General features: G+C 40.4%; 1 protein-coding gene across 1 annotated transcript in view; it reads left to right on the forward strand.

The window, feature by feature from the left end:
- The window catches only part of AR (androgen receptor), a 166,655-nt gene that overhangs the window by 133,553 nt on the left and 9,559 nt on the right, over positions 1-23,543 (forward strand). Inside the window, 2 exon segments of the mRNA NM_001279963.1 lie at positions 987-1,103; positions 20,222-20,509. Coding sequence (NP_001266892.1) covers positions 987-1,103; positions 20,222-20,509 — 405 coding nt within the window.

Consider the following 23,543-nt stretch of genomic DNA (forward strand, 5'->3'; position numbering starts at 1 on the left):
GTGAGGGGATGCAGAAGCTCAGGCTGGAGCAGGGTTGTAAGCGTAAGTTCTGCATATTTCAGAGCAGCCAAAGATGTATCTTTGCCTGTTCCTGCTGGTGACTTTGTGTGTCTATGCATCTCTCTGCTACTATGTATGTGTTTAGTCAGTCAGTCCACTGTTTATTGAGAGCCTGCTGTGTGCCAGGATTGTGCTAGGATAAAGGAGCAAAGTATTGAGCAAAATATGTTTTTGAGTAAGCCTTCAGAGTTTTGAGCAGCTGTAATCCTGAGGATCTCTAGGTCTGAGCATGTGTGTGTGCACAATTCTGTGTATTTGTGACAACTCCAGGTGTGCATGACAGTGATCTTTGTTACTCTGTTGACTTCATAGAACTTCCTTTTACTTGCTGTGATTCACTACACAGAGTGGGCTTTATCTCTGATTTTTATAACCTGCAAGACTGGGGGTGTGATCACTAGCAATCTAAAAAGTTCGAAATCCCATGGAGTTATCTTTTATAGAAGTTTTCCTATACTATTACGAAAAATAAGCCTCTTATTAGCATGAGTGGAACTCTATGCATGATTACATGTGTCAATAGGAAGAAATATTGACTGAATTCAAATCTCTTCTATGCCGTGCTAAAGGGGTGACAAGTTCCACAATGGATCATTTTCTCATGGGCATTTCTGGCTTTTGGTAAAATTAGAGCATCTTATTTTAAAAACCTACGTAGTCCTAATAATGGAGGTATCATCAGGATCTGAATTGTTCATCCCTGAAAAAAAAAAAAAAAACACCTATGAAAATCCAACAATGTAGTGCCAAAACGAACTGTTTTAATAGTAAGATTCTTTATGATCAAATTGTTTGGGGCCATACTCTGTCCACTTTTTTATGTGGTAGGATATAACTCCATATATGCTCTGTTCTAGAAATACCCAAAGAAAGAGACTCTGGAAATTCATTAACAGGTCTGTCCACCCTTGTATTTCTTCTCCCAGGGAAACAGAAGTACCTGTGTGCCAGCAGAAATGATTGCACCATTGATAAATTCCGAAGGAAAAATTGTCCATCTTGTCGTCTTCGAAAATGTTACGAAGCAGGGATGACTCTGGGAGGTAAGATACTTTCTCTTCTCCTCCTCTTCCTCTGTCCTCCTTCCCCCTTTCTTCCCTCATTTTCTAGTCTCTTTTTAAATGAGATTTTCTTCTTTGATGCTTCCAAGGTGACCAGCCATGCTCTAGACACAGGCTGACCCTTTCATAGCCAACATGGCCATCAGCCAGCCGGTGCCTTTTTTTATCTTTAACTATGCCACTCACCATTCTGGGGCTCAGCATTAGAGCAGGAGGTGTGAAGCAGGGATCAGGAGCCAACAGAGGGTGAATGAGGATGCATGTGACTGGGCAGGGTCCCCAGGGAACTTAATGGTACTGGCGTGATGTTGTTCAATGGAAGCTAGGATAAGAGAATTAAGAAATCCAGAACAGTCACAGGTGCAGGATAACCCAGGCACAGGCTGACCCTAAACACCTGGGAATATCCTTCAGCTAACTGTTGCCTATGATGTAGGGCCAGCCACCTGGAATGAGAAGCTGCGTCTCTTTGGAGCCTGAGACTAGGCTGCCAAACAGAGCCAATTTCCTATCCTATATCTCCCAAAGATGAACAGATGTTTTAATCATTTTCTTTTCTTTGCAAATCTATTGATCATTTCCAAAAACATTCTTTTCAGTGGCACTGTAACATGATAGAAGGAAGATATGGCTCTTTCAAGGGTGTTCTCTATCATAACACTCTCTACCCCCTGAGCCTGTCTACCATGAGCATTGTCACCGTTCCGGAAAGGCTTGACATCAGTTGATTGACACTTATATTTTCTCTCTCCAAATTCCCCATCTCTTCATGTTTACATCTGCCCAATGCCAGGGTCCTCGCTGCTGCCTGCTGCTTCCAAAAAGATGCATATTTCATGAGAATAACAAGATCATTAATCTATTCCAATTTGGAAATGGAATCTGAAAAAAGACAAGCTTGTTTCTGAGTGCCCTTAACTGTAGCCCCAACCCTGATTATTCATTATTAGCCTAGAAAACCCAAGTGCCCAGAATCCAACCCTTTTCTCTCTCCTCTTAAGGTTAATTTAGCCCAGTTGTCTCTATCTGGCTTACTGTGAGGTGTTCAATACCTTGTTTGCCTATGTGCACATTTATAGGCAACAGCTAGTTCTCTTATCCTAGAGCAGGGCCGTTTGTGGATCTTCATGTAGAAAACTATATCCTCCCCATTCTCACAGCACAGTAGTATTATTTAAACAGAACAGAGTACCTCAAATGAATTTACCCAGGCTAGATGAGAGACAATTTCAAAAGAAGCATCTCAAGTAGCATCTAGTACTCCCAAACATCATAGGTAGATGTTCTATGAGTGGCTTTCCAGGCATCCACATCAAATGAGACTCAGATATCTGAGAAAGCTCAACCATGTTTTGTTTTGCTTGGTGTGCCGCAAAGAAATCCAACAATTGAGGTCTACAGTGGAGAAGAAGTAGGACTGGGATCAGGGAGTACAGAGGGAAAGGCAGGAAGGGTGATAAAGTGATTGACAAGAGGAAATGTTCTCCAAATGAATGTTGCAGCCCCATGTTGAGGGTTCTTATGCATTCAATTGTCAATTATGTAGCCTTCCGCGAATTATGTATAGTATAAGAGATGGGGACTCTCAGATAGGGAACCTCTTGGCTTGCCATCTGGCAATATGAATTGCAAGTCCACTTTGATGCAGCTAAAACCTAATGGTAACAAAAGTCCTCATAACATTTGGATGCAAATCTTAACATTAATTCCACGTCTCAGCCAACATTCTCCATTATAAAGCAGGCTGTAACATGATTACAGTGAACCGCTTCTGAAAAGAAGCCTGTGTATAACAGATAATTTCACTATACTATACAGCAGTCAGATGCAGGTTTGTAAATTAATTTATTGGTGAGAATGGTTCAGTACATTTTCAAATTGATTTATTGGTAGAGTACTTAAATTTGAGTGGGCTTGGTGAACACAGTGAAGACAAACTGAGAAGTGCTGGGACTGGCCTTAATTTCATTTCCATGCCCATGATATTTACTCAGTGTCTTCCACGTACAAGGCACCATGCTAGGAATTAGAGCTTCAGGCTGGCAAAATTCAGGAAATGTTTGCAAAATACAAGGATTCTTGATATTGTGTAAACGGCCTTGCCTTTAGAGTCAGGCAGATCTAGTTTAAAGGTTCAGCTCCTTTACTTACTGTGTGCCCCTCTGGGCCTCAATTTCTTCATGGGTGATTTAGAGATACCATCCTCACTGAGTTATAATGATGATCAGATGACATGATAAATGTGAACATCCTTGATAAATAGCAAAGTGCTAGACAAATGTGGGGACTTAATATGACATTGAGGTCACTAGTAATTTAGCTGGAAAGGCTGTAACACAGCACTTCCCTATGGCTTTTACCCTAAATAACTTGGTATGCCATGTAATATGTAACACCAGAGAATTGCAAGAAAACACTCTTGATTACCTGAAACCAAAAGCACCACCAGAAACCTATTCAGAAGCTAATTTTAGTAATTGAGTGAATCATACGCTATGTTCAAATATCATGCCAGTAAAAACCCAATTGTTTACCTTCTTAAATCACTGCTTGAAGAACAAATCTTTCCATTTTGCTGAATGAACTTATCTCCACATTCCCTACCCTACTGCCACAACACCCTCTCAAGTTTTTTGTTAACTTACACATCCAATGCACAGCACACCTTTACTCAAACAATGGATAAGAAAGTGTCAATACAAAGTAGCCCTGTCAATTCCTTAAGGAGTAGACTTCCATTTTCATGAGATTTGGATTTAGCATAGACAAATTGATTACCTAGAAGAAGAATTCATATAGTTTTATCTTCTGATTCCCATCACTCAAATCAAAATTATATAGTATATTCCAAAATGGCAACTAGGAATGTGGCCTTGAGCAAGTCCCTTCTCTTCTCTGATGCTTGGTTTTCCCATCATAGAACTGAAATTGTGAGTTTCACTAAGGACCTTTCTGGTGCTAACATTTTGTGACTCTATGTAAAAAGCCACACAGAAAGGATTGTTTTTCAGCTTTTTCTTAGATTGTCTGTCCCCTGTTCCCAGAGGTATAGTGAGATTTGAGTGCTTTCATACATCATAATTGTATCTACCTCCATTCGTACCTACTTAAGATATCTGTCTAAAAGTAGACTAGACAGATAGATTATTGAGGGAGTGGAGGGCAGAAGGGCTATCTCTGTATAAAGAAGCTGGCACTCTTCAGCTGATGGTTGCTTGGTCTTCAGGCCTCAAGATCTGTAATCTGGCTTTCTCTGTAGTGTTTCATTCACTGTTTGGTGATGGAATCTCTTCAGCTCAAAGGTACTTAATAGATGCAGCTTTAATTCTTTCACGCTTCCAGGCTTACCTACCTGTTATTTGATTTTTTTCTAGTAGCTGTTGTTTCTGAAAGGATCTTGAGGGTGGTTGGAGTCTCAGAATGGTTTCCTTAAAGACTACGTTCAGGCTCTCAGCTGCTCATCCACAACAAAGATAAGCCTTTCGTTGTAGACACATTCTGGGCTGCATTTGAAAACCATATATTGTTAATTGCTTAAAGAATTTAAATCCCTTGACTACTTTTCATTTCAGAAAACACTTACAAAAAGTGTCCACATAAGGACCTTTCCTCCAGGGAATTTGCTGTGACTTTTTCACAGTCTATAGTTAGGATAAATGTAAAGCCATCTCTCATTTTTCTCTGCATTTTCCAAGGGTACACTCCTTATTTCCAAGATGGAATTAAAAAGAAATGCCCGTCCTGCCATCTTCTCCCTGACCCTTTTCTCCTTCCTGCTTTCCCTCCTATTCCTCTTCAAACATGATTTATTTCCGTGTTTTGCAACTCTTGAGTTCTCAGCTTTTAGTAAATGGTGTTGGCCCCTATTGATTCCTTCCTCTCCTGGACCATGGAAGATAGTAGGCCTTTCAGAAATTTCAGGTAGCAGCCAAACCCTGGAAGAAGAGAAGGAACATGGAGTCCTAGACCATGTGAGAACCTGAAGTGTTCAACATGTCCTTCACAGATTCGTCTTGCATATTTCAGAAGTCTCTTTCCAACTAGGAGACTGAATTCTGCATCTGAGAATAAAAACTTAACATATCTACAGGTTTTGACAACCTCTATGAATTATCCAGTTGAAAGGATGGCTCAAGGAGCCCATGGCCATGTTTTGATGTTGTTATGGACGCTATGAACATCCTTGCAGTTTCCATTGTTGAAGACAGCCCTGATGCCAACTGTCTCATCATTCCCCATGTTCAAGAGCATCTCAGCATTGCTCTCTCTGGATCTCATGTCCTGAATGCAACAAAGTGATTTCACTGCTGAATTACTATTCGTGGCATGACTCTTCACAGCATTTATTCATCCATGTATCTATTCATCTATCTTTCCAGCCAGCAAAGAAGCTCATGCTTTCATCTTTTCATCCATTTACTCATCTATTCATTCATTTAGCAAAGATTTATTGAGTACCAACTATGTGCCAGACACTCCGCTAAACATTTTGGGGAAGCAGAACTGAATAAGATATGATTCTTTCCCTCAAAAATTTAGGCAAGGGGAGAAAGGCAGTGATGACGAATATACTTTAGCGATAAAGGAAAATAAGAAATCACTGGGAAGAATTTAATGAAATGGAAGAAAAAGGACATCCAAGGCAAAGGGTACACTTTGAATAAATGCACAGAGACAGGAACAAAATGCACTGATGGTTTGAGGAACAGCAAATGGTTTAACATGGCCAGAGCTGGGGAAATGGGGAAGGCAAGCTGAAACCACATTGAAAGCAAACTTGGTTATAATACTAGATAGTTTAGACTTCAAGCAGTTGAAGATCTATGAGCATAGGCCAGGCATGATTACATATTATTTTGTTTATTTGCATGCTTTTTTTAAGAAGAAAACTGGCAGCAGCACGAACATTTTGTTGATGAGGGCTTAAATTTTAGGAAGCAAGACAATTTTAGAAAAGCCATGTAGAGAGAAATTTCTAGCATAAAATTTTGCTAAACACCTAGGATTTGTTCCTGGGGCCAGTTACCTCCATTTGGGTTGTTACTAGCAAGTACTGAAGAGATACTGGTTTCGACCAAGACAATTGGCTTGTATAAGAGGCCTACCCTCATACCAAAAGCCAGCTTCCTTGGTCTAGGCTAGGGTTTACTGTTCCGTGTTCTGAGAAAACTAGTTTCATAACATGTTCCATGAATAAGTAAGGGAAACTTGCATATTATGGTCCTGCTCAGGAAAATTTACAATCCTTATTAGCATATTGCAGGTCTTGGTGAATATTACAATAAAGTAACCTGAGGAGCATTGTAACTCAGAATTCCCAAAGCTGATTCAACCACAGAACCTCATTTATTCACATAACACCCATTATCCTACAAAACCACTGTTCTCCAGAATACACTTTCGAAAACTTGGGTACATGTAAAAACACTATCCCCAGCCCAGTTCATCATTTTGCAGGTGTGTATGTCATTAAGAATCAGTCAATAATGCATTAATGATCAAAAGCAGACCATCATTACCACGTCTCAAGATTATGCACCATTAGCTACTAAAGCTGCAAAAGTAAATCATGTTGTGTCTATAACATTGTTGCCATACACAAAGGATAGGATGCAAAAGTGTCCTAGGCCAAAGCATGGTTATTGCCCAAGTTATCTAATGGCTGCAGATACATATTTCTCACGTAAGGATTGTGCTAAAGAAGTTATTTCCAAGAAATATAGTGACTTCTAGCATCGTGCAGAATGATCTTTTCATATTTTGAATATCTAGACATTCTGCTGTAGAATTTAACAGTTCTTTTATATACACTGTCTGACCAATGTTTTGACATTTACTCAGAACCCCATCACGGTGTTACCACATATCCTCATTGCTAAAGTAGGAGGCTGAGAAGTCATAGATTTGTAGAAACTACCCAATGATTGAGCCTCCTCTGTGTCAGCAGAGTGTCATAAAGAATTTACAATGTGGAACTCAGTTACTGGGATTTCTTCCATTCGCCTTTAGCTCTCCAGGCTAGAGTTCTAAAGACCATCGGGTTGGTGACGCAAGTGGTAAGTCTCAGTTCTGAGAAGTGCTGCTTTTCACACACAATTCTCTGATACCTGAGTGCTCTGACTGATCTCCATAACTGAGGCATGCACCAAGGAGCAGAATCACCCTGTAAATTTTGGCATCGACATGTGCAACATGTGACTCAGCACTTTGAAGCTCTGGGGATTTTCTTGTTTGGTTGGTTTTTGTTTAAAGAGGTCTTGTGGTATAGTGAAAATAGTATGAAAGACTCAGATACAGAGAGGCCTTGTTTCTAGTCTTGGTTCTGTTACTTACTATCTTGATGACCTTGGGCAAATCATTAAATATCTCTGAGCCTCAGTTTCTCCAACCACACTGTGGGAAAAATAAAGTATTTTTTATGGCATTTTTGTAAGTATGTAGATAAACTGGTACACAGTAGGCACACAATAAATGTTACTGTACCCTTCAGCCCTTCATTTTTTATGAGAAATGGTCTTTGTTTGTGTTCCCAGGCACCACTGGGGCCTGTTCTCTCTCTCTGCTGTTACAGTGTGGCTTTTGGCTCTTGTTTCTTTGTTCTTTAGTCTCTAAATTACCCTTGAAACAACCCTTGAAATTTGCACTCTGTGACCTAAATCCTCATCCCTAAATTGATTACATAGATATTTAGTGACACTTTGGAGGGGAAAACCTTTATGTCTCTCTAACTGTAGTTCTTAAGGGAATCTGCATATGGAGAAACCAGAGATTCCATCTCTTAATTCCTCCAAACCAAATTATCTAGGGTAGCATATATATGTTGTACTCTTTCTCTGAGCATTTGCTCTTAGAGAACTATGGTTAGAGAGAAGTAATTTTTTCTAATCATAAAAATTAATGATACCACATATCAGATTCTTGAATGAGTACCTCCTTGTAAAATTTCTACTTAAATCCTTGAGTTTTTAAAGTGTAATAGCAATAGAAAGATTTTATTGTTGTTTACTTTTGCTGTGAGCGCTCCAAAATCCCTCAGTTGCTCTTGAGAGAACAAAAAGATGACATACACAATGTTTTCCGAAGGCAGTAGGCAGAAATCTAAGAGTACACAGCACACAATAGGCCATATATACAAAGGGAAGTATTTCCCAAATATAAAAATTCAGGAAAAAAGCTTCATTTTTGCTGATAACCTGGCTGTTTGTTTGAAAACATTTTATCATTTATTATTTAAAAAGAGTGTTCCTTGTCATTATAGACTGTGAGATGCGTTACTTAAGATCACAAAAGTGTAAAATATTTTCTTTTTATACTGAACATATACGTAGACAACCTATCTGAGCAAGCTGCTTTTTAGAGACTTTTGCATATCTCTTGGGATCACATTGTTAAGAAGTAGAACTACGGGAAAAACACACAGCCACCCAGAAAGCAGTAGAGCCTTCAGCTCATCTGTTATTAATATTTCTATGACAACAGATATCTAGAAAGTAAACAGGAAATGGCATCGCTACCCTGCATCACCTTTTTTGGAATCAGTTTCCATTCTTCTCAGTCCAGTTCGTCCTTGCAATACTTTTTAGATCAAACCAAGGCATAGAAATATCATATTTTCTCCTGCTTAATACCCCATGGAACCATTTCCCCTGTGGCTGAAGTAAAAATTGATTGTTTAGGGACATTTCAGCTGTCTGGCAGTCTTCAGTTAAAAACATGTAAGCACCAAGCACCTGCAGAAAACTTGGACTGGCATTTGGAACGAAGAAGAAAATCTGCATCTTGACCAAGATGAAAAGTCACCAGCCCAAGCTTGTGCAGTGAAGTGTCATGCTGGCCACAATGAAACCGAAAGAGACTGATGATTCTCCTCAGGATGGAAAATGAGGCATAGAAGCTTTGATTAGTGAGCTGTTAGGCACACTGATCTGAATTTCAAAGCATTCTCATCTCCAGTCTGAGTAATAATGTTTGTAGTATTAAGTAATTGTTTGACTACTGCAAGAAATTTAGCAGACTCTGATAAGGAGTCTTTCTTGGCCTCTGAGTGACTGTAACTTAAATTCTACCTCTTTTCTCTTCCCCTCTATCTTCCCACACTCCCCATCCCGCCCACACACACAATTCTTAACCACTGTGTTCAGAGAGATACACACACATATATGTATAAGTATATAGTATATTTGTCAATAAAACAGGAAAGAAGAAAAAAAACTGCAAGTAAATAATTTTCCATTTCCCCATCTCACCTCTGTCATACAAGTAGATAGAAAAAGAGAAATCCCCAGTACCAAATGGCAACCACCCACCTCCCCTACTTTACATGCTGCTTCCTATGTTAGAGGACCTGACTTAGGCATTGGTTATGGCGCCTGCTAGATACAAGCCCATATTTAGACTGTTACATTCAACAGTGTCTCTCTTTCATATTAGAAAAATTCCGGGTTGGCAATCGCAAGCATCTCAAAACGACCAGACCCTGAAGAAAGGCTGACTTTCCTCGTGCAAACTGAGGGCTCTAGTTTTACTCGGGAGAAACCTGGAGTTTGAGTCTTACAAGCTTAGGTTTTTGCTTTTCAACACAGACTTTGACATTCGGGTTGGGGGCTACTCTCTTGGTTGCTGACTCCTTCCAATGAGACCAACAGTGTTTTCCTACCTCACAGGGATGTTGTGAGGACAGGCTGTAGAAGTAATAGCAGTCCATTTACGTAGATGTGAGTATCATGATTGTTGTTCCCTGTAATGTGGCTTGGGATTGGCAAAGTGCCTCTTGATTGTTCTTGATCATGTATGATGGTGGCCAGGCACTGACTCAGGCAGATGCAGTGAAGTTCTGGCTCAATCGCTTGCTTTTCACAGTGTGCTGCCAGGAAGAATCTTTGCTGATGGGACTCAAGGTGTCACCTTGGACAAGAAGCAACTGTGTCTGTCTGAGGTTCCTGTGGCCATCTTTATTTGTTTATTAGGCAATTCGTATTTCCCCCTTAGGTTCAGTCTTCAGGACCCCTGCCAAGGACCTAAATCTTTGCCTCAGGCCCCATTACTGAGCTGAAACTACTAGCTGATCCACGGAAGTTCAGTAAACAAGGACCAGATTTCTGCTTCTGGAGAAGAAGCCAGACAACCCCTCTCTTCAAACACACCGGGAGACTAAAGTCAGACAATTTTTATTCCTAAAGTCAAAGTGACTCTGTTTTCAGAAGTTCACACATACTTGAAGCTTTCATAAGGTGGAAGAAGGCAAAATCAGAACCATTGCCTACTTCTCCTGTTTCCTACTGAAGAGAGGGTAGAAGAAAATGGATCAGACTTTCCCTATTACATCTAGCCTTACTGTAGCCACACTCCCCAATTGCTCTCTCACATCACATGTTTCTCTTCATCAGTTGTGAGGCCTCATTCTTCTCCCAAGCCAGACTCAAACATTGTATTGATGTCAAAGAAGAGTCACGTAGAATTTGTAATATTTTGTTCTCTCTCTGCTCTGTAGCTTCCATATGGAAATCAGTTTCTTTCTGGTGGAGAAGTGGAGTCTGTAAGGCCAGGGACAGACACATAAGAGAGTCAGAAGCACTCTCCCTGACCTGCCCTGAAGCCTTTCTTTCCCACCTTCTTCTCCAGTCTGTCTAAACACACACACACACACACACACACACACACACACACACACACACACTCTCTCTCTCTCTCTCTCTCTCTCTTTTTTTCTCTCTCTCTCTTTCTCTCTCTCTCTCTCTCTCTCTCTCTCTCTCTCTCTCTCTCTCTCTCCCTCTCTCTCTCTGTCTCTCCTTTCTCTTTCCCCTGACTCAGCAACATTCTGGAGAAAAGCCAAGGAAGGACTTCAGGAGGGGAGTTTCCCTTCCCTCAGGGCAGAATTTTAATCTCCAGACCAACAAGAAGTTCCCTAATGTGGCTAATAAGGTTTATTTTTAACTGCTTTCTATTTGTTTGAATGTTGCATATTTCTGCTAGTGAAATTTTCCCTTAATAAAGCCATTAATACACCAATCGTATTTTCTTATTTACAACAGACTGACGGAATTAATGCTGTTAACATTGGACCTATTTTCTTTTTTTTTTCCTTTCTTTCTTTCTTTTTTTTCTCTCGTTTGCTTTCCAGGTCATGCTGACCTGTTCAGCTTGGACCGTTTCACATTTGTTTTTAATGTCAGTTTAAATGTAATTGTAAAAGCATGTATGCTCTAAATTCATGTAGTTACTTTTTTTTAGTGAAAAGCCTGGTATTCAAAAGCATTTCCAGACCCTGCAATTTCATATGAGCAGGTTTTTGGTAAAATCTTTTGTCCCTCACTTGGGATGGCATCTGGACAGTGAGACCCTGTCTTCTGGCTCAGTAGTCAGAGAGAGGGACTTGGAGATGGTTTCTGCTGGATCCTATGCTTTGGCAAGGATGGGCAGCATTGCATATCATTCTATCATTAATTACATTTACTCCTCCATGAACTTACCATTAGAGTAAATAGTCCAACATAAACTTTGAAAGATAAAATTTGATATTCTTTCCCCTGGCCATTTCTCTGACCCAGAATTGGGTCTGGGAAGAGAATGGAGACTTGGGGAAAGAATTAAGGAGGCTTCTTGCCTGGGAGAATTTGACATGCACTTATTAATCCCACTTGGTTGCACTCCCTACTAATCCCTCACTCCATACCTGCCAAAGATTGGCTCTGCTCCTTGCTTCTCATGCCTGTCCTAGTTCTTCTTAACCCATCTGCATTTTCCACCACTGATACTTCTCTCCAGTAAGATACTATTCAACTTGATGAAATATAAAGAGTAGCACCATCCTGGAAGTGGTTTTAGCTCCTGCTCTACCATTTTCTAGCCGTGTGACATTCAACATGATTTAACTTTTGCCCTTCAGTGTGAACAGCCTTTAAGGATTGGTTTGGAGGGGAAAGGAAGGGATAGACAAGATCCAAGGCCATTGAACTCCTTTTATGGAAATGGATTCTTTTCTTTAAACCAAATTTGACACCGAGTCCCAAACATAGGTACAGAATAAAGTGCCTCTGTTCTTGTTTGAAAGGAGGTGGGGTGCTTGGAGCCACAAGTTCAGGCCCACTTTGCCTCTTCTCAGGAACTCGTGAAAAAACTTATAGGACTCTTGGGGCTCTACCATTGTACTAGACTGGTGTCTGGGTAGTCTTCTAACTCCAATTCTCTCTTCTGTTACATTTCAGTCCTTGTGAAAACTCTGTATGTTTCATCAGTTCACTTTTTCAGAAAGTTCACCTGCTTGGGATACAGGGCATGAAGTGGAGAATGTGGGGCTCAGTAACTAGCAGTAGTAAAAAATCATTGATTGGCTTACATAATTTACTCTATTTTAATCACTTTACAAACATACTCATCTGAAAAATCACAACCTTGTGAGGTAGAACTTATTATTATCTTAGGATTCTGAAACCTACCAGCTTGACCCACAACCTTTGACTTTAGATCAGTTGCCCAAGATGGAAAACTATACTTTTCACAGTTTAGCTCCATAAGCAGTCTTTCAGAGTGATTTCTAGATAGAGATCCATTTTAGAAGAAGTCAGAACCTGCCCATTGGCATACACAGTCACAGGGTGCAGACTGCCTTCACTGGGTTCATCTCATTTCCTCCTAAAAATAGTCCTACACAGTAGTCAAGTCATGTCATCGCCATTATATACATGGAAAAACAGAGGTATGGGAGAAATCAAGAGATCTGTTCAAAGTCACAAATCCCACAAGACTCTGAATACCACCGTCAAGAATAATAAGCCTTTTATGTGAAAAACATTTTAGAACTTCAGTATCATTATTGCATTCTGCCTCCTGGGGTTCAGTACACTTTTTCACCATGTTAATCCTGGAGTCCTTCTGGTTATATAGAATCTGCATTCTACTCTCAGACAACACCACAGTGTCTGTATCCCTCATAACAAACTTATGAATTAAGTAGTGATATTATCCCCATTTTACAAATTCATTAACTGAGATACCGAGAGGCTAAGCCTTGCCCAAAGTTACACAGCTAGTCAGTGACAGAGCCAGAGTTACAAATGAGGCAGTCCAACTCCAGAATATTTGCTGTTAACTACTACCCTCATAGATATGTAAGGAAACTAAAAGCCACAGAGGGAAAGACGTTCCTGAGGTCCCGCAATGGAATATGGGATTCCCAATCCAGTATTCCTCCTGTATTCTAATCCTCAAGTTATACAGTGAGATCCCTTGATTCTAGTCCTAGTAGATAGAAAGATGGCTGGCATGATTTAAGGTAAAGGCCACAAACTGGTTTTCCCAGAGTCAAAATTCACCTGCAGAATTCTGTTTGTCCAGTACAGTGTTTGTTTAGAAAATTGACACAGACTGCCCCTAGGCAGGGCATCAATCACTGTCACTGTCCCCAGCCCTCCCTATTTATGTTTGCCAGGCTTTTTTCCTCAATTATGTGTCTGCCTGACTTGTGAAGGTATTTGAGTTAAGCATTGCAGTATATAAGCACTGTGCATACACACATACTCACATGCATTCACAAAAGTATAGCCTAGTCTAGCTTCACAAAGAATTTGTAGCCCTGCACCAAACACACTTTTTTGTTTACTTGACATTTAGAATTAGATTTAAGATCTGAATTTAGTTTCACAGGCATTCATGTGTGGAAGAACCTCGGTTATTGTTTTTCATTTCATACTGTCTCACCCTTGCTTTCCTTGCTGTTTCTGGACCCCTGTTAATCCTACTTTCTGCCCTTCTCCATGCCTAAGTTAGGAACCCTGCAAGCCATTCACTCGTTAAGCTTTAGGAATGAATGTAGAGTGGAAACCAGTATGTGCCAGGCATCCTCTTATTTACTTCTCACAAGTGCCCTAAGAGATAGGTGGCAGCACATTCATTTTATAATTGAGGAAACTAAACCTCAGAGAAGCTAAACAAAGACCTCAAATCATTAAGGTAGTAATTAATTGAGCTGGGATTTGAATGCAAGATTGTTGGACTCCAGAACCTATTCTTTTGTCCTACATCACAGTTCCTTACAAGGAAGATGTATTCATTTCTACTGCGGCATAACACATTGTCACAAATGTAGCAGCTTCAAACATTTATCAGCCCACTGTTTTGTAAGTCAGAAGTCTGGCACAGAATGGCTAGATTCTCAGTTTAGACTCTCTCAGGGATGAAACAGAGCTGTTTACCAGGATGCATTCTAATCTGAACTCAGGGTTCCCTTCCAAGCTCAGGTGATTATTGCAGGATTCAGTTATTTGTGGTTGTAGGAATAACGTTTCCAGTTCCTTTCTGGCTACCAGCCAAGGGCCATTCTCAGCTCCTGCAGGCTGCCCTCTTTTCTTGTCATGTGGACCCCAACACCTTCAAAGCCAACAACAGAGACTCTTCCTTGTGTTGAATGTTTCTCACTCTACAGGTGTCTTTCCAAGAGGATCCCAGTCCCTTAAGGGCTGTACTGATTAGGTCAGGTCCATCAAGAATAACCACCCTTCAAATCGACTGTATTAGGACCTTAATTGCATCTACCTAGTCCTTTCACAACAGCATCTAGGTTAGTGCTTGACTGAACGACTGGAAGGAAGGATGTATACGCTAAGGCCTCAGAATCTTGGGGGCCATAATAGAAGTCAGCCTACCACAGATGTTGATTCTTTCCATGTGTCAAATTTCATAGTGAGATAGGGAGAAGAGAAAAGTCTTTGACCTTCGGCAGAGGGATTCAAACTTTCTAAGACTTTGGAAACTTCACATCTCCTTCACCTTTCCCTAGATCATGGTTGAGAAGACCTATATCTTGGGGTGGCAAGAAGTGAGACTGGAATAGTACCTAAAGGTTAAGGAAGCTAAAAAAGTTACAGATTGGTCACATCTGCCTCTCCCTAGGAACCTGATTTGAGAAATTTTTCTCTGGTGCTGTAGAGATAGCTCCCACAGGGGTCTAATGCCCCAGCACTGAAAAGTTAGTTCCCCATAGGATCCAGGCATGATATCAGGCCAAGTGTTCCAATCTCCTAAAGAGGAGTTAGGAACAAGAGAGCCCCTTGCCAACGGCCCATTTTTGTCACTGCTCTGACCTAAGACTAATAGGGCAGAGTGAGCAACTCACATACTATTAAAACTATCCACTTCTACTGTCCCCCTTTTCCTTGCTTTATCACTAAATTTAAGTAAGCCAATGAGTCTCTGCCTTGACACAGTGACAGTCTGACCTGTATTTTATATGGAATAATTAGATTTGACTCTGGGCCTCAGGTGCAGAGGGCAGGAGAGGAATAGGGGTGGCCTTCATGGAAGAAAACAAGTCCTTGGACAATGAGTAATAGCTGAAACTAGAAAGCCTCATTGTCCAGAATTCCAAGCCGTCTAGCAATATCCTGGCCTGTGCTACAGAGAGAACGTAGGATCCCCTGGCAGAATGAGTGGAGTCCGATTTCAATTACCTTTAGTATAGTCACTCTCTTTAGGCAGAGAAGCCAGAACACCTGGTGCAGCTAGAGCCACTGTGGTCATAGGGACAAGCACACTACCTGGGTCCTGGAGGCAAGTGGGAATGCAGCTTCTGTTCCTTAAGCAGATGCCATATAGGCCTGGGGAGGAGGATGTGAGAATACCAGCCAAGTTCTCATTGGCACTATATGGAGAAAGGGGAATTATTTCATCTTGATGGATTCTCCCCACAGTCTCTGCACATATTGATCTTACTTGTAATGAGTTTGCTTAGGTTCACGAGTCATGATCCCAGGGAGATCTGAGTCAAGTCGAGGTAACAGATTATATCTCACTGATCTCACTGTCACCAATTGCTCTGTGTGTCTCTTCCACCTTTTTTTTTTTAAAAGTCCATGGAATCATCTGTGTATAATCCATTTGTATTCATTTCTTCATTATCAATAGCTTTAGTGGGGTATTACAAATGGGAAAGCTGCCCCAGAGAACAGTGTACATTCACAGCATTATTCAATGGAACTTTCTGAGATGATGAAAATCTTCTATATCTCATGTTGTCCAATATAATACAGCTGGTAACTACATGTAGCTTTTGAACACTGGAAATGTGGCTGGTGAAACTGAGGGATTATATATTTTTAATTATTTAATGTTTTAATTAATTTAACTTTTAAAATTTTTTGCTTTTTATTTTATAGTTTAATAATTTATCTAAACTTAAATAGCCCACATGTGGCTACTTAGCTACTATATTGAACAGTACAAGTGTAGAAAGATCTGAGAGAGACACGTACTGAGATATAGCAGGAATAAGTCAGTCAAAAAGAGAGTCAATATAACATCGGGAATCCTGGATTGGGAATTAGAGCCCTGGCTCTAATCTCAGCTTTGCCACTAGGTGACCTTGCCCCCTCTTGCTTTAGCCTCCCCATCTTTAACTTGAAAGGTTAAACTAACTAACATCAAATGTCTAAACATGGTGGCTATGGACTGAATTCAACTGTGGGATGCACAAGTTTCAGGGATTTTTAAAATCTATTAAAGCCCTCTAGGTGTGTGTATACATGCTTGCAGGCATAGTAAGGCATTTATTCCAGTTCACCAGAGCACTAACCATTCTCCCACATACACATGCACACACACCCTACTGCATTGCCTATGTAAACCCTGAAGGTCTTTGGATCTGCCACCATTGGATAAGATAATTTCTAAGAACCCTTCCTATTTTATCATGCTGAAAATCGTTAAGTCACTATAGTGTCCCAAATCTATTTCAGTTTGGGCAGATGACTGGAGTATTCTCATAGCCTCCAGTCTCTTCCCTTCTGTATCTAACACTAGTTATGAAGTTTGGAGTCAAAGGTGAAGAAGGGAGGCAGGGAAGATATAACCCTGGCTTTACTCCTCAATTCTGCTTTTGAATTAGAAGTAGGGTTCAGGGCTTCAGATTTCTTGGGGAGGCAGTAGAGAGAATATGGGCTTGTAATCAGAAGATGAGGTTCAGATTATTGGATTCTCACTTTTTTGATAGCTGTGTTACCTCAGTTTATTCATTTGTAAAATAAAGATAAGAAATATCTTTAACCTTCTAAGATCATGTGGAATTAAATGATGTAATATGATGAAGTGAGGCACACAGAAAGCCCTGAAAAAAATAGTAGTTACCCTTAAGAGGACTAAATGGTCTGGCAACTCCTGAGCTCAAAACTAGAAAAGTCCAGTGACGGAGAAGATGAGGTCTTTCTGTAGGAACTTAATGGCAGGGGAGCAGATCCTTTTGGCACCACCAGTATATGGAGCTGAGTAAAAAAACTCATGTTTGCAATAAGTTCACCAAGTGACAAGATATTGTGGGGGCCAGGCCTCTAACTCAAGAAGGTGGCCTTGGCCCAGATCATACCTTCCAGCCTGTGTCTTTGGTGAGATATGGGAGTTGTCAGTGGATGTGCATATCTCCTTATTACTGGCTGTGCACAAGTCCTGCAGAAATGATTGTTGGACAAGGTCATCTTACACTCAGGATTGGTTTTCTAGGCTTCCTTGTTATTTTCCCCTGAGTTCTTCTGTGTTCCTCTTGCAACACCAACTCCACCATTTTCCTATTCCCTATCCTAGTTGTTGATCCAAACATGTAATCCATTCTTGCAGTGATTTATTGAGTAACACCATGAGTGGAGTCTGCATTAAAGGACTTATTTTTCTAATTAGAACTAAAAGTCAGTTCCAGACTAGGTGTGGTGGCTCACGCCTGTAATCCCAGCACTTTGGGAGGTTAAAATAGGAGGATTGCTTAAGGCCAGAGTTTGAGACCAGCCTGTGCGACATAATGAGATCTCATCTCTACAAAAAAAAATGTTAACTGGGAGTGGTAGCGTATGCTTCTGGTCCCAGCTATTTGGGAGACTGAGGAAGGAAGATTGATTGAGCCCAGGAAGTTTAGGCTGCAGTGAGCTTCGATCATGCCACTGCTCTCCAGCTTGGGTGACAGAGGGAGATCCTGTCTCAAAAAATAAATAAAAACTAAAAAACAGTCAGTTCCAGGTTGTACCTTTTTCCACAGGGACCAGAAACAGATGAGCTGCAGTTTTTGTTGTATTTATCCATTTAAATTGAGCAATCAACTTCTCTCTTTGGTTTCTACCTTTCTTATTTATTATTATTTTAAAGGGATTAGAGATAAAGTGGTTTATGATCTGTCTCGGTGCAACTGCTTATGCTAGACCTCAGAATTACAACCTTTTCAATTATTTATATTTCTGTCGATATAAATACTGGAAAAAATAGCACAAAGTAAACATCAGGATGCCTTAGGACCTCTAAATTGTGTGTGGGTGAGAGCACATGGGGAAGATGGTTCTTAAGGTTTGAGTTTCACATTATTGTGGTTATCTTAAATAATGTTATTTATATCATTCTCTCCAATGGCTATCTCCTAACATGGTTCCCATTTTACAGACTGATGTTAGAGGCAGAAAGATTCTCTCATTTGTTTGATGCTATTGAGAATTTCAGCCCTTCACCTTCCCTCTCCCTTTTGCTAAAAAGAAAAAAAATCAGTATGTATGTTATAGTGCATGTTCAACTATGGGTAACTATGTGTATTCACTGGGAAATGGAATACCAGAAAATTACCATATGTTGATCCCAAAATTATAGAATAGAATTTGATAGTCTGAGGATGGAAAGGACCTTCAAGGCCACTTTTAAAATCCCCATTCCCATTTGATGCTTGAATGCTTAACCACTGTGTATCTAGTATTTGATGATTTACACTGATATAGGTGCTTGGCAACCTTTCCATCTCCAAGAGCTTTAGCTATCAAAATATATGTGCATGTGTGTGTGTGTGTGTGTGTTAAAAAGAAAGAGAGAGAGAGAGAAAGAGAAAGAGAGATTAAAATCCAAGTCACTTTATATTCTGGGACGCAAAGAACAGATCTAGTCATTCTCCATTTCTAATCTCTTTCCCTAGCAACCTGCTAGACATGCTAGACATAGACACATGTACATCACCCCTTTGATTTACAACATTCAGTATTTGTCTATCACTTGTAAGATAAAACACAAACTTATTTTTTATCTTTGTTTTTTATTTTTAGACATAGTTTTACTATGTCAATCAGGCTAGAGCATTATTGGCACAATCATAGCTGACGGCAGCCTGGAAGTCCTGGGCTCAGCAATCCTTCCACCTTCACCTCCTGAGTAGCTGAGACTACAGATGTGCACCACCAGGCCCATCTAATTTAGGTTTTTACTATTTTTTTGTGGAGATGGTGTAGTGTCTTGCTATATTGCTCAGGCTGATCTTGAGCTCCTGGCCTCAAGCACTTATCCCATCTCAGCCTCCCAAAATGCTGGGATTACAGGCATGAACCACCTTACCCAGCCAAACTTCTTAATATGATATACATGCTCCTTTAAAATCAAGCACCATCTTTGCTTTCAACCTCATTATTAACCACTTTCCTACACATTCAATATATGCTTCAACCATACCAGTCTCTAGCTGGTCCCCAAACACTCCTCAGTGCTTTTGTTTATGCCCTTTCTACCCACCTTTCCCTGTTGAAATCCTCATCAATCTTCAAATTCTAGGTCAAATACTATCTTCTATATAAAGTGTTTTCTAAACCCACCTATGTAAAAAGATTAGTGTTTTCCTCTTTTGTTGATGCCTCCATTGCAGCATTTTCCAGAATTGATTGTGGCCATTTATTTCTCTTCTACCAGACTGGGCCAGGGCGTGTGTCTTTTCTGTCACCCAGAAGCAAAGATCTAACAATGGATGTCTGCTGAATGAATGAATGAATCATTAATATATTAGTAAATGAGTTAATTAAAGGTTCCAGGTATGAATACTGAAGGCTGCATTCAGGCAGAGCTGAATTCAAGGACATGCTAGGTTGGTGTGGCACAAGGATCAGAGGAAAAAGCAAAATGTGAAAAATTGGTGTTTAGCAGGGATTTGGGATGATGAATTATACATTCAACCAGTGATGAATGAGCACTTGTCCTTAAGGAGTTTAGAGTCTGTAACCAGGGAGAATGATGATTTTCTTCGCTCGGGCAGTTTTCCTAATGAGGCAGCTGCATTTTGTGTTTTTGACCACTGATGATAAATTCAAGTTTCTCTTCCTTCCCAATAGCCCGGAAGCTGAAGAAACTTGGTAATCTTAAGCTACAGGAGGAAGGAGAGGCTTCCAGCACCACTAGCCCCAATGAGGAGACAACCCAGAAGCTGACAGTGTCACACATTGAAGGCTATGAATGTCAGCCCATCTTTCTGAATGTCCTGGAAGCCATTGAGCCAGGTGTGGTGTGTGCTGGACACGACAACAACCAACCCGACTCCTTTGCAGCCTTGCTGTCTAGCCTCAATGAACTGGGAGAGAGACAGCTTGTACATGTGGTCAAGTGGGCCAAGGCCTTGCCTGGTAAGGAAAAGGGAAGTGGGAGCATGAGATAAGAGTGATCATATTTAGCAAATGCTCCTATGGGCCAGCTACAATGTCTAGTGTTTTCTGCCCATTAACTCAGGCAGTCTTCATCATAACCCTATGGGAGAGGGATTGTTATAAGTCTCACTTTAAACATACAGGAATTGAGACTCAGAAAGCAAAGAGAAAGATAGCATTATAGGGTATCCTGAGTGGCTCACATTGATGCACAGCAGTCATGCTTTCACATTTAACCCACAGACATGGTCAACACATCTTCCCGTAATCACAAATCACATAGACATATCCATATATACCTTAAGATGCTCTTCTATATACTCACAGGCTCACCCAAAGCTAATCTCCAGCCGACTGATATTCAGTCTTTAATGTCACCTTCAGGAGCTATATCATGAGAACTCTCATAATATATTATGGCAGAAACAACATGAGGTTGGGAATCAGAACACTTCGGGTCTACTCTTAGCTCTGCTAGTAACTTATTATGTGATCCCTTCCCCTTCTGGGTCTCAGTTTGTCTGTCTGTATAATGCATAAAGCATGGTTTGCCTAAATTGACTGTTTTCAATGTTTGCTTCTAGGAACACTTTGTGCACTTTAAACTACCTAAGGAATCATAATGGGAGGAAAGATTAGGTGATAGTGAAATAATTACTAAGTGTTGGTCTAACAGAAGTTGGATAACAGAAGTTCCCCACTGATGAGGCAATCACTTCTTTCTTATGCCATCTGTTGTTTAAACAAGTCTGGTTATTAAACTGTTACAGCTTAAGGAATTCTTAGAGGTCCTCTATCCAATGATTTACAAACTTTCCTTTAGCAGGCAAGTGCTTTATTTCTCAAAAGAATTGTACACAGATACAAGTGAAGCTGGTTGATTTAAAGCCAGAATCTGTGGCCTGGGCCTCACCAGTTCAGCCTCTTTCTCACTATCCCAGGGAAGCCCCAGGTCACTGTTGCAAAATCTTAGGGCTCCAAGGAACACAGTTTGAAGACCAGTGAAGCATATGCTCCTTAAAGTCTCTCCTAAACCTGCAATTGTGATTCACAGACTCTTCTGAAACATCAACAACCAAACCTTCTCTTGTGGAGTCAACGAATAACCTGCCTTTCAATAATAACTGCCATTCATGTAGAAATTTATAGTAAACAGAGCAATTTTGTATGTACTACCTGAATTGATTCTTACAGGAATCCTATAAAGTTAGACTCTTTCTCCTATTTTACAGACCAAATAAGGAAGCTCTGAAAATTATGTGATTGGCCTATAGTTACATGGTCAGAAAATAACAGGGCCAGAACTTGAGCCCAGGTTCTTTCCTGATTCCACATCCTCTCTATTCCACCCCACCAGGCTGTAGCACCACTGCAGTTCTGTGGCTCCCACTGGGCTTTACAGTGATGGACCAAGGAATCATTGAAGGCCACTTGGGTCATACTGTGGGCTTGTTGCATTAGAAGACATTGCCTTTTGGCTATCAAGCCTTAGATTTGTATTTCCAATTCGCAGGTCCCAGTCACAGCCCTAACCATCTCTCACACCTTATCAGCTTGAGAAGCTGAGGTTGACTAGCCAGTAAGATCACTGGGAAGGAAACCCAAGGACTCTGACTTGATATACTCTGTGCCAAAACAGAGAGTTCCCACAGAGAGGAAAAGATACAAAAAAGAAAAACAAGAAGGTTACTTTAATTCTTATCACCTTTTCAGCTAGATGTTTTGATATCATGGGTTTGACAGAGATTCGAAGTTGAATCTTCCCAAGCAGTTTCCAAACACTTATCTCATTTTATAGGCAACAGAACTTTTTAATATATATGATCCCACTTACTCTTCACAACAATTCTATGAATCACAGAAACTATTATTTCCATCTCACATGCCAATCCTCAAACAGGTTAACTAAATTGCTCCATTTGGTCACTTAACACATGAAACCAGAACTTGATCTAGACCTTGGGGTTTCTAAATCGGTTATCTTGGCAATAGCGTAATGCAAATCACTATAGAAGAATTTGTATGACTTGGGGTCAGTGGGGTTTTCTCTGGCCCAACCGCCAGGATAGAAAGCCCCGCACTGCTTACATTAACAAATCTGCAAGCCAATATCAGTTCACTATATAGCTTGTCAGACTGAAAGATCTCCGACTCCAAGTCATTTAAAAGAATAGCTTCAAAAGAAAGCTAATTACCACTTTCATAAGAACTGTTCTTCATATTATCTATAATTACCTATAAGTTCAAGTAATTTGCTAATTCAATAGATTGAGTTCCTGACCTGTAAGATGCACTGTGCTAGGCACCTAATAAGATAAATTTCGTTGTAAGTTTTCTGTGACAGTAATGATGTACGGAAATTGCCTATGAGAGCACACCAGGCACATTAATAAATGATAACTATTAATTTGGAGTGGGTGAATAGACTGGGTGTGCACAGTATATTTAGAATCTAATTTATCTGGTTTGGAATCCTAGCTATGGACTAGTTCTGTGACCTTCAGCAAATCACGTTTTCTCTGTGCTTCTGTGTCCTCATTTGCAAGATGATAAAATAATTGCTACCTTTCAAATTGTTGTCAACAAAGAGATTATGCATAAAGACCACCTAGTAAGGTAGCCTGAAATGTAGTATATGCTCTGTAAATGGTGGTTTATTGTTTTGAGACTTGAGTGCTAAGCCACTGCTTTCACTCAACTCAATTTAAGCTGCCACCTGCCTTGCCTAGAAGCTCATGCGTGGACCCCAAGATGAAATTGTCTTCTCTGAAGACCTTGGCTGGAAGATGCACTATAGCAGCAAAGATTTCCAAACTGGCCTTTCTTTGAGCCCATTCTCCCAGACTAGACACAAGACTGCAAGTTTCTGCTGCACATGAAAAAAATTATAATGCCAATTGGATTCTAGTGAGAAAATAGTCTCAAAGAAACTGTTTAACCTGTTTAATGTATTTCAAAACCTGAGAATGACTCCTCTGTTTCTCCAGAACAGCCTAACACAGTGGCAAATGGG

Source organism: Saimiri boliviensis, chromosome X (genome assembly GCF_048565385.1).
Source record: "Saimiri boliviensis isolate mSaiBol1 chromosome X, mSaiBol1.pri, whole genome shotgun sequence".
NCBI lineage: Eukaryota > Metazoa > Chordata > Mammalia > Primates > Cebidae > Saimiri > Saimiri boliviensis.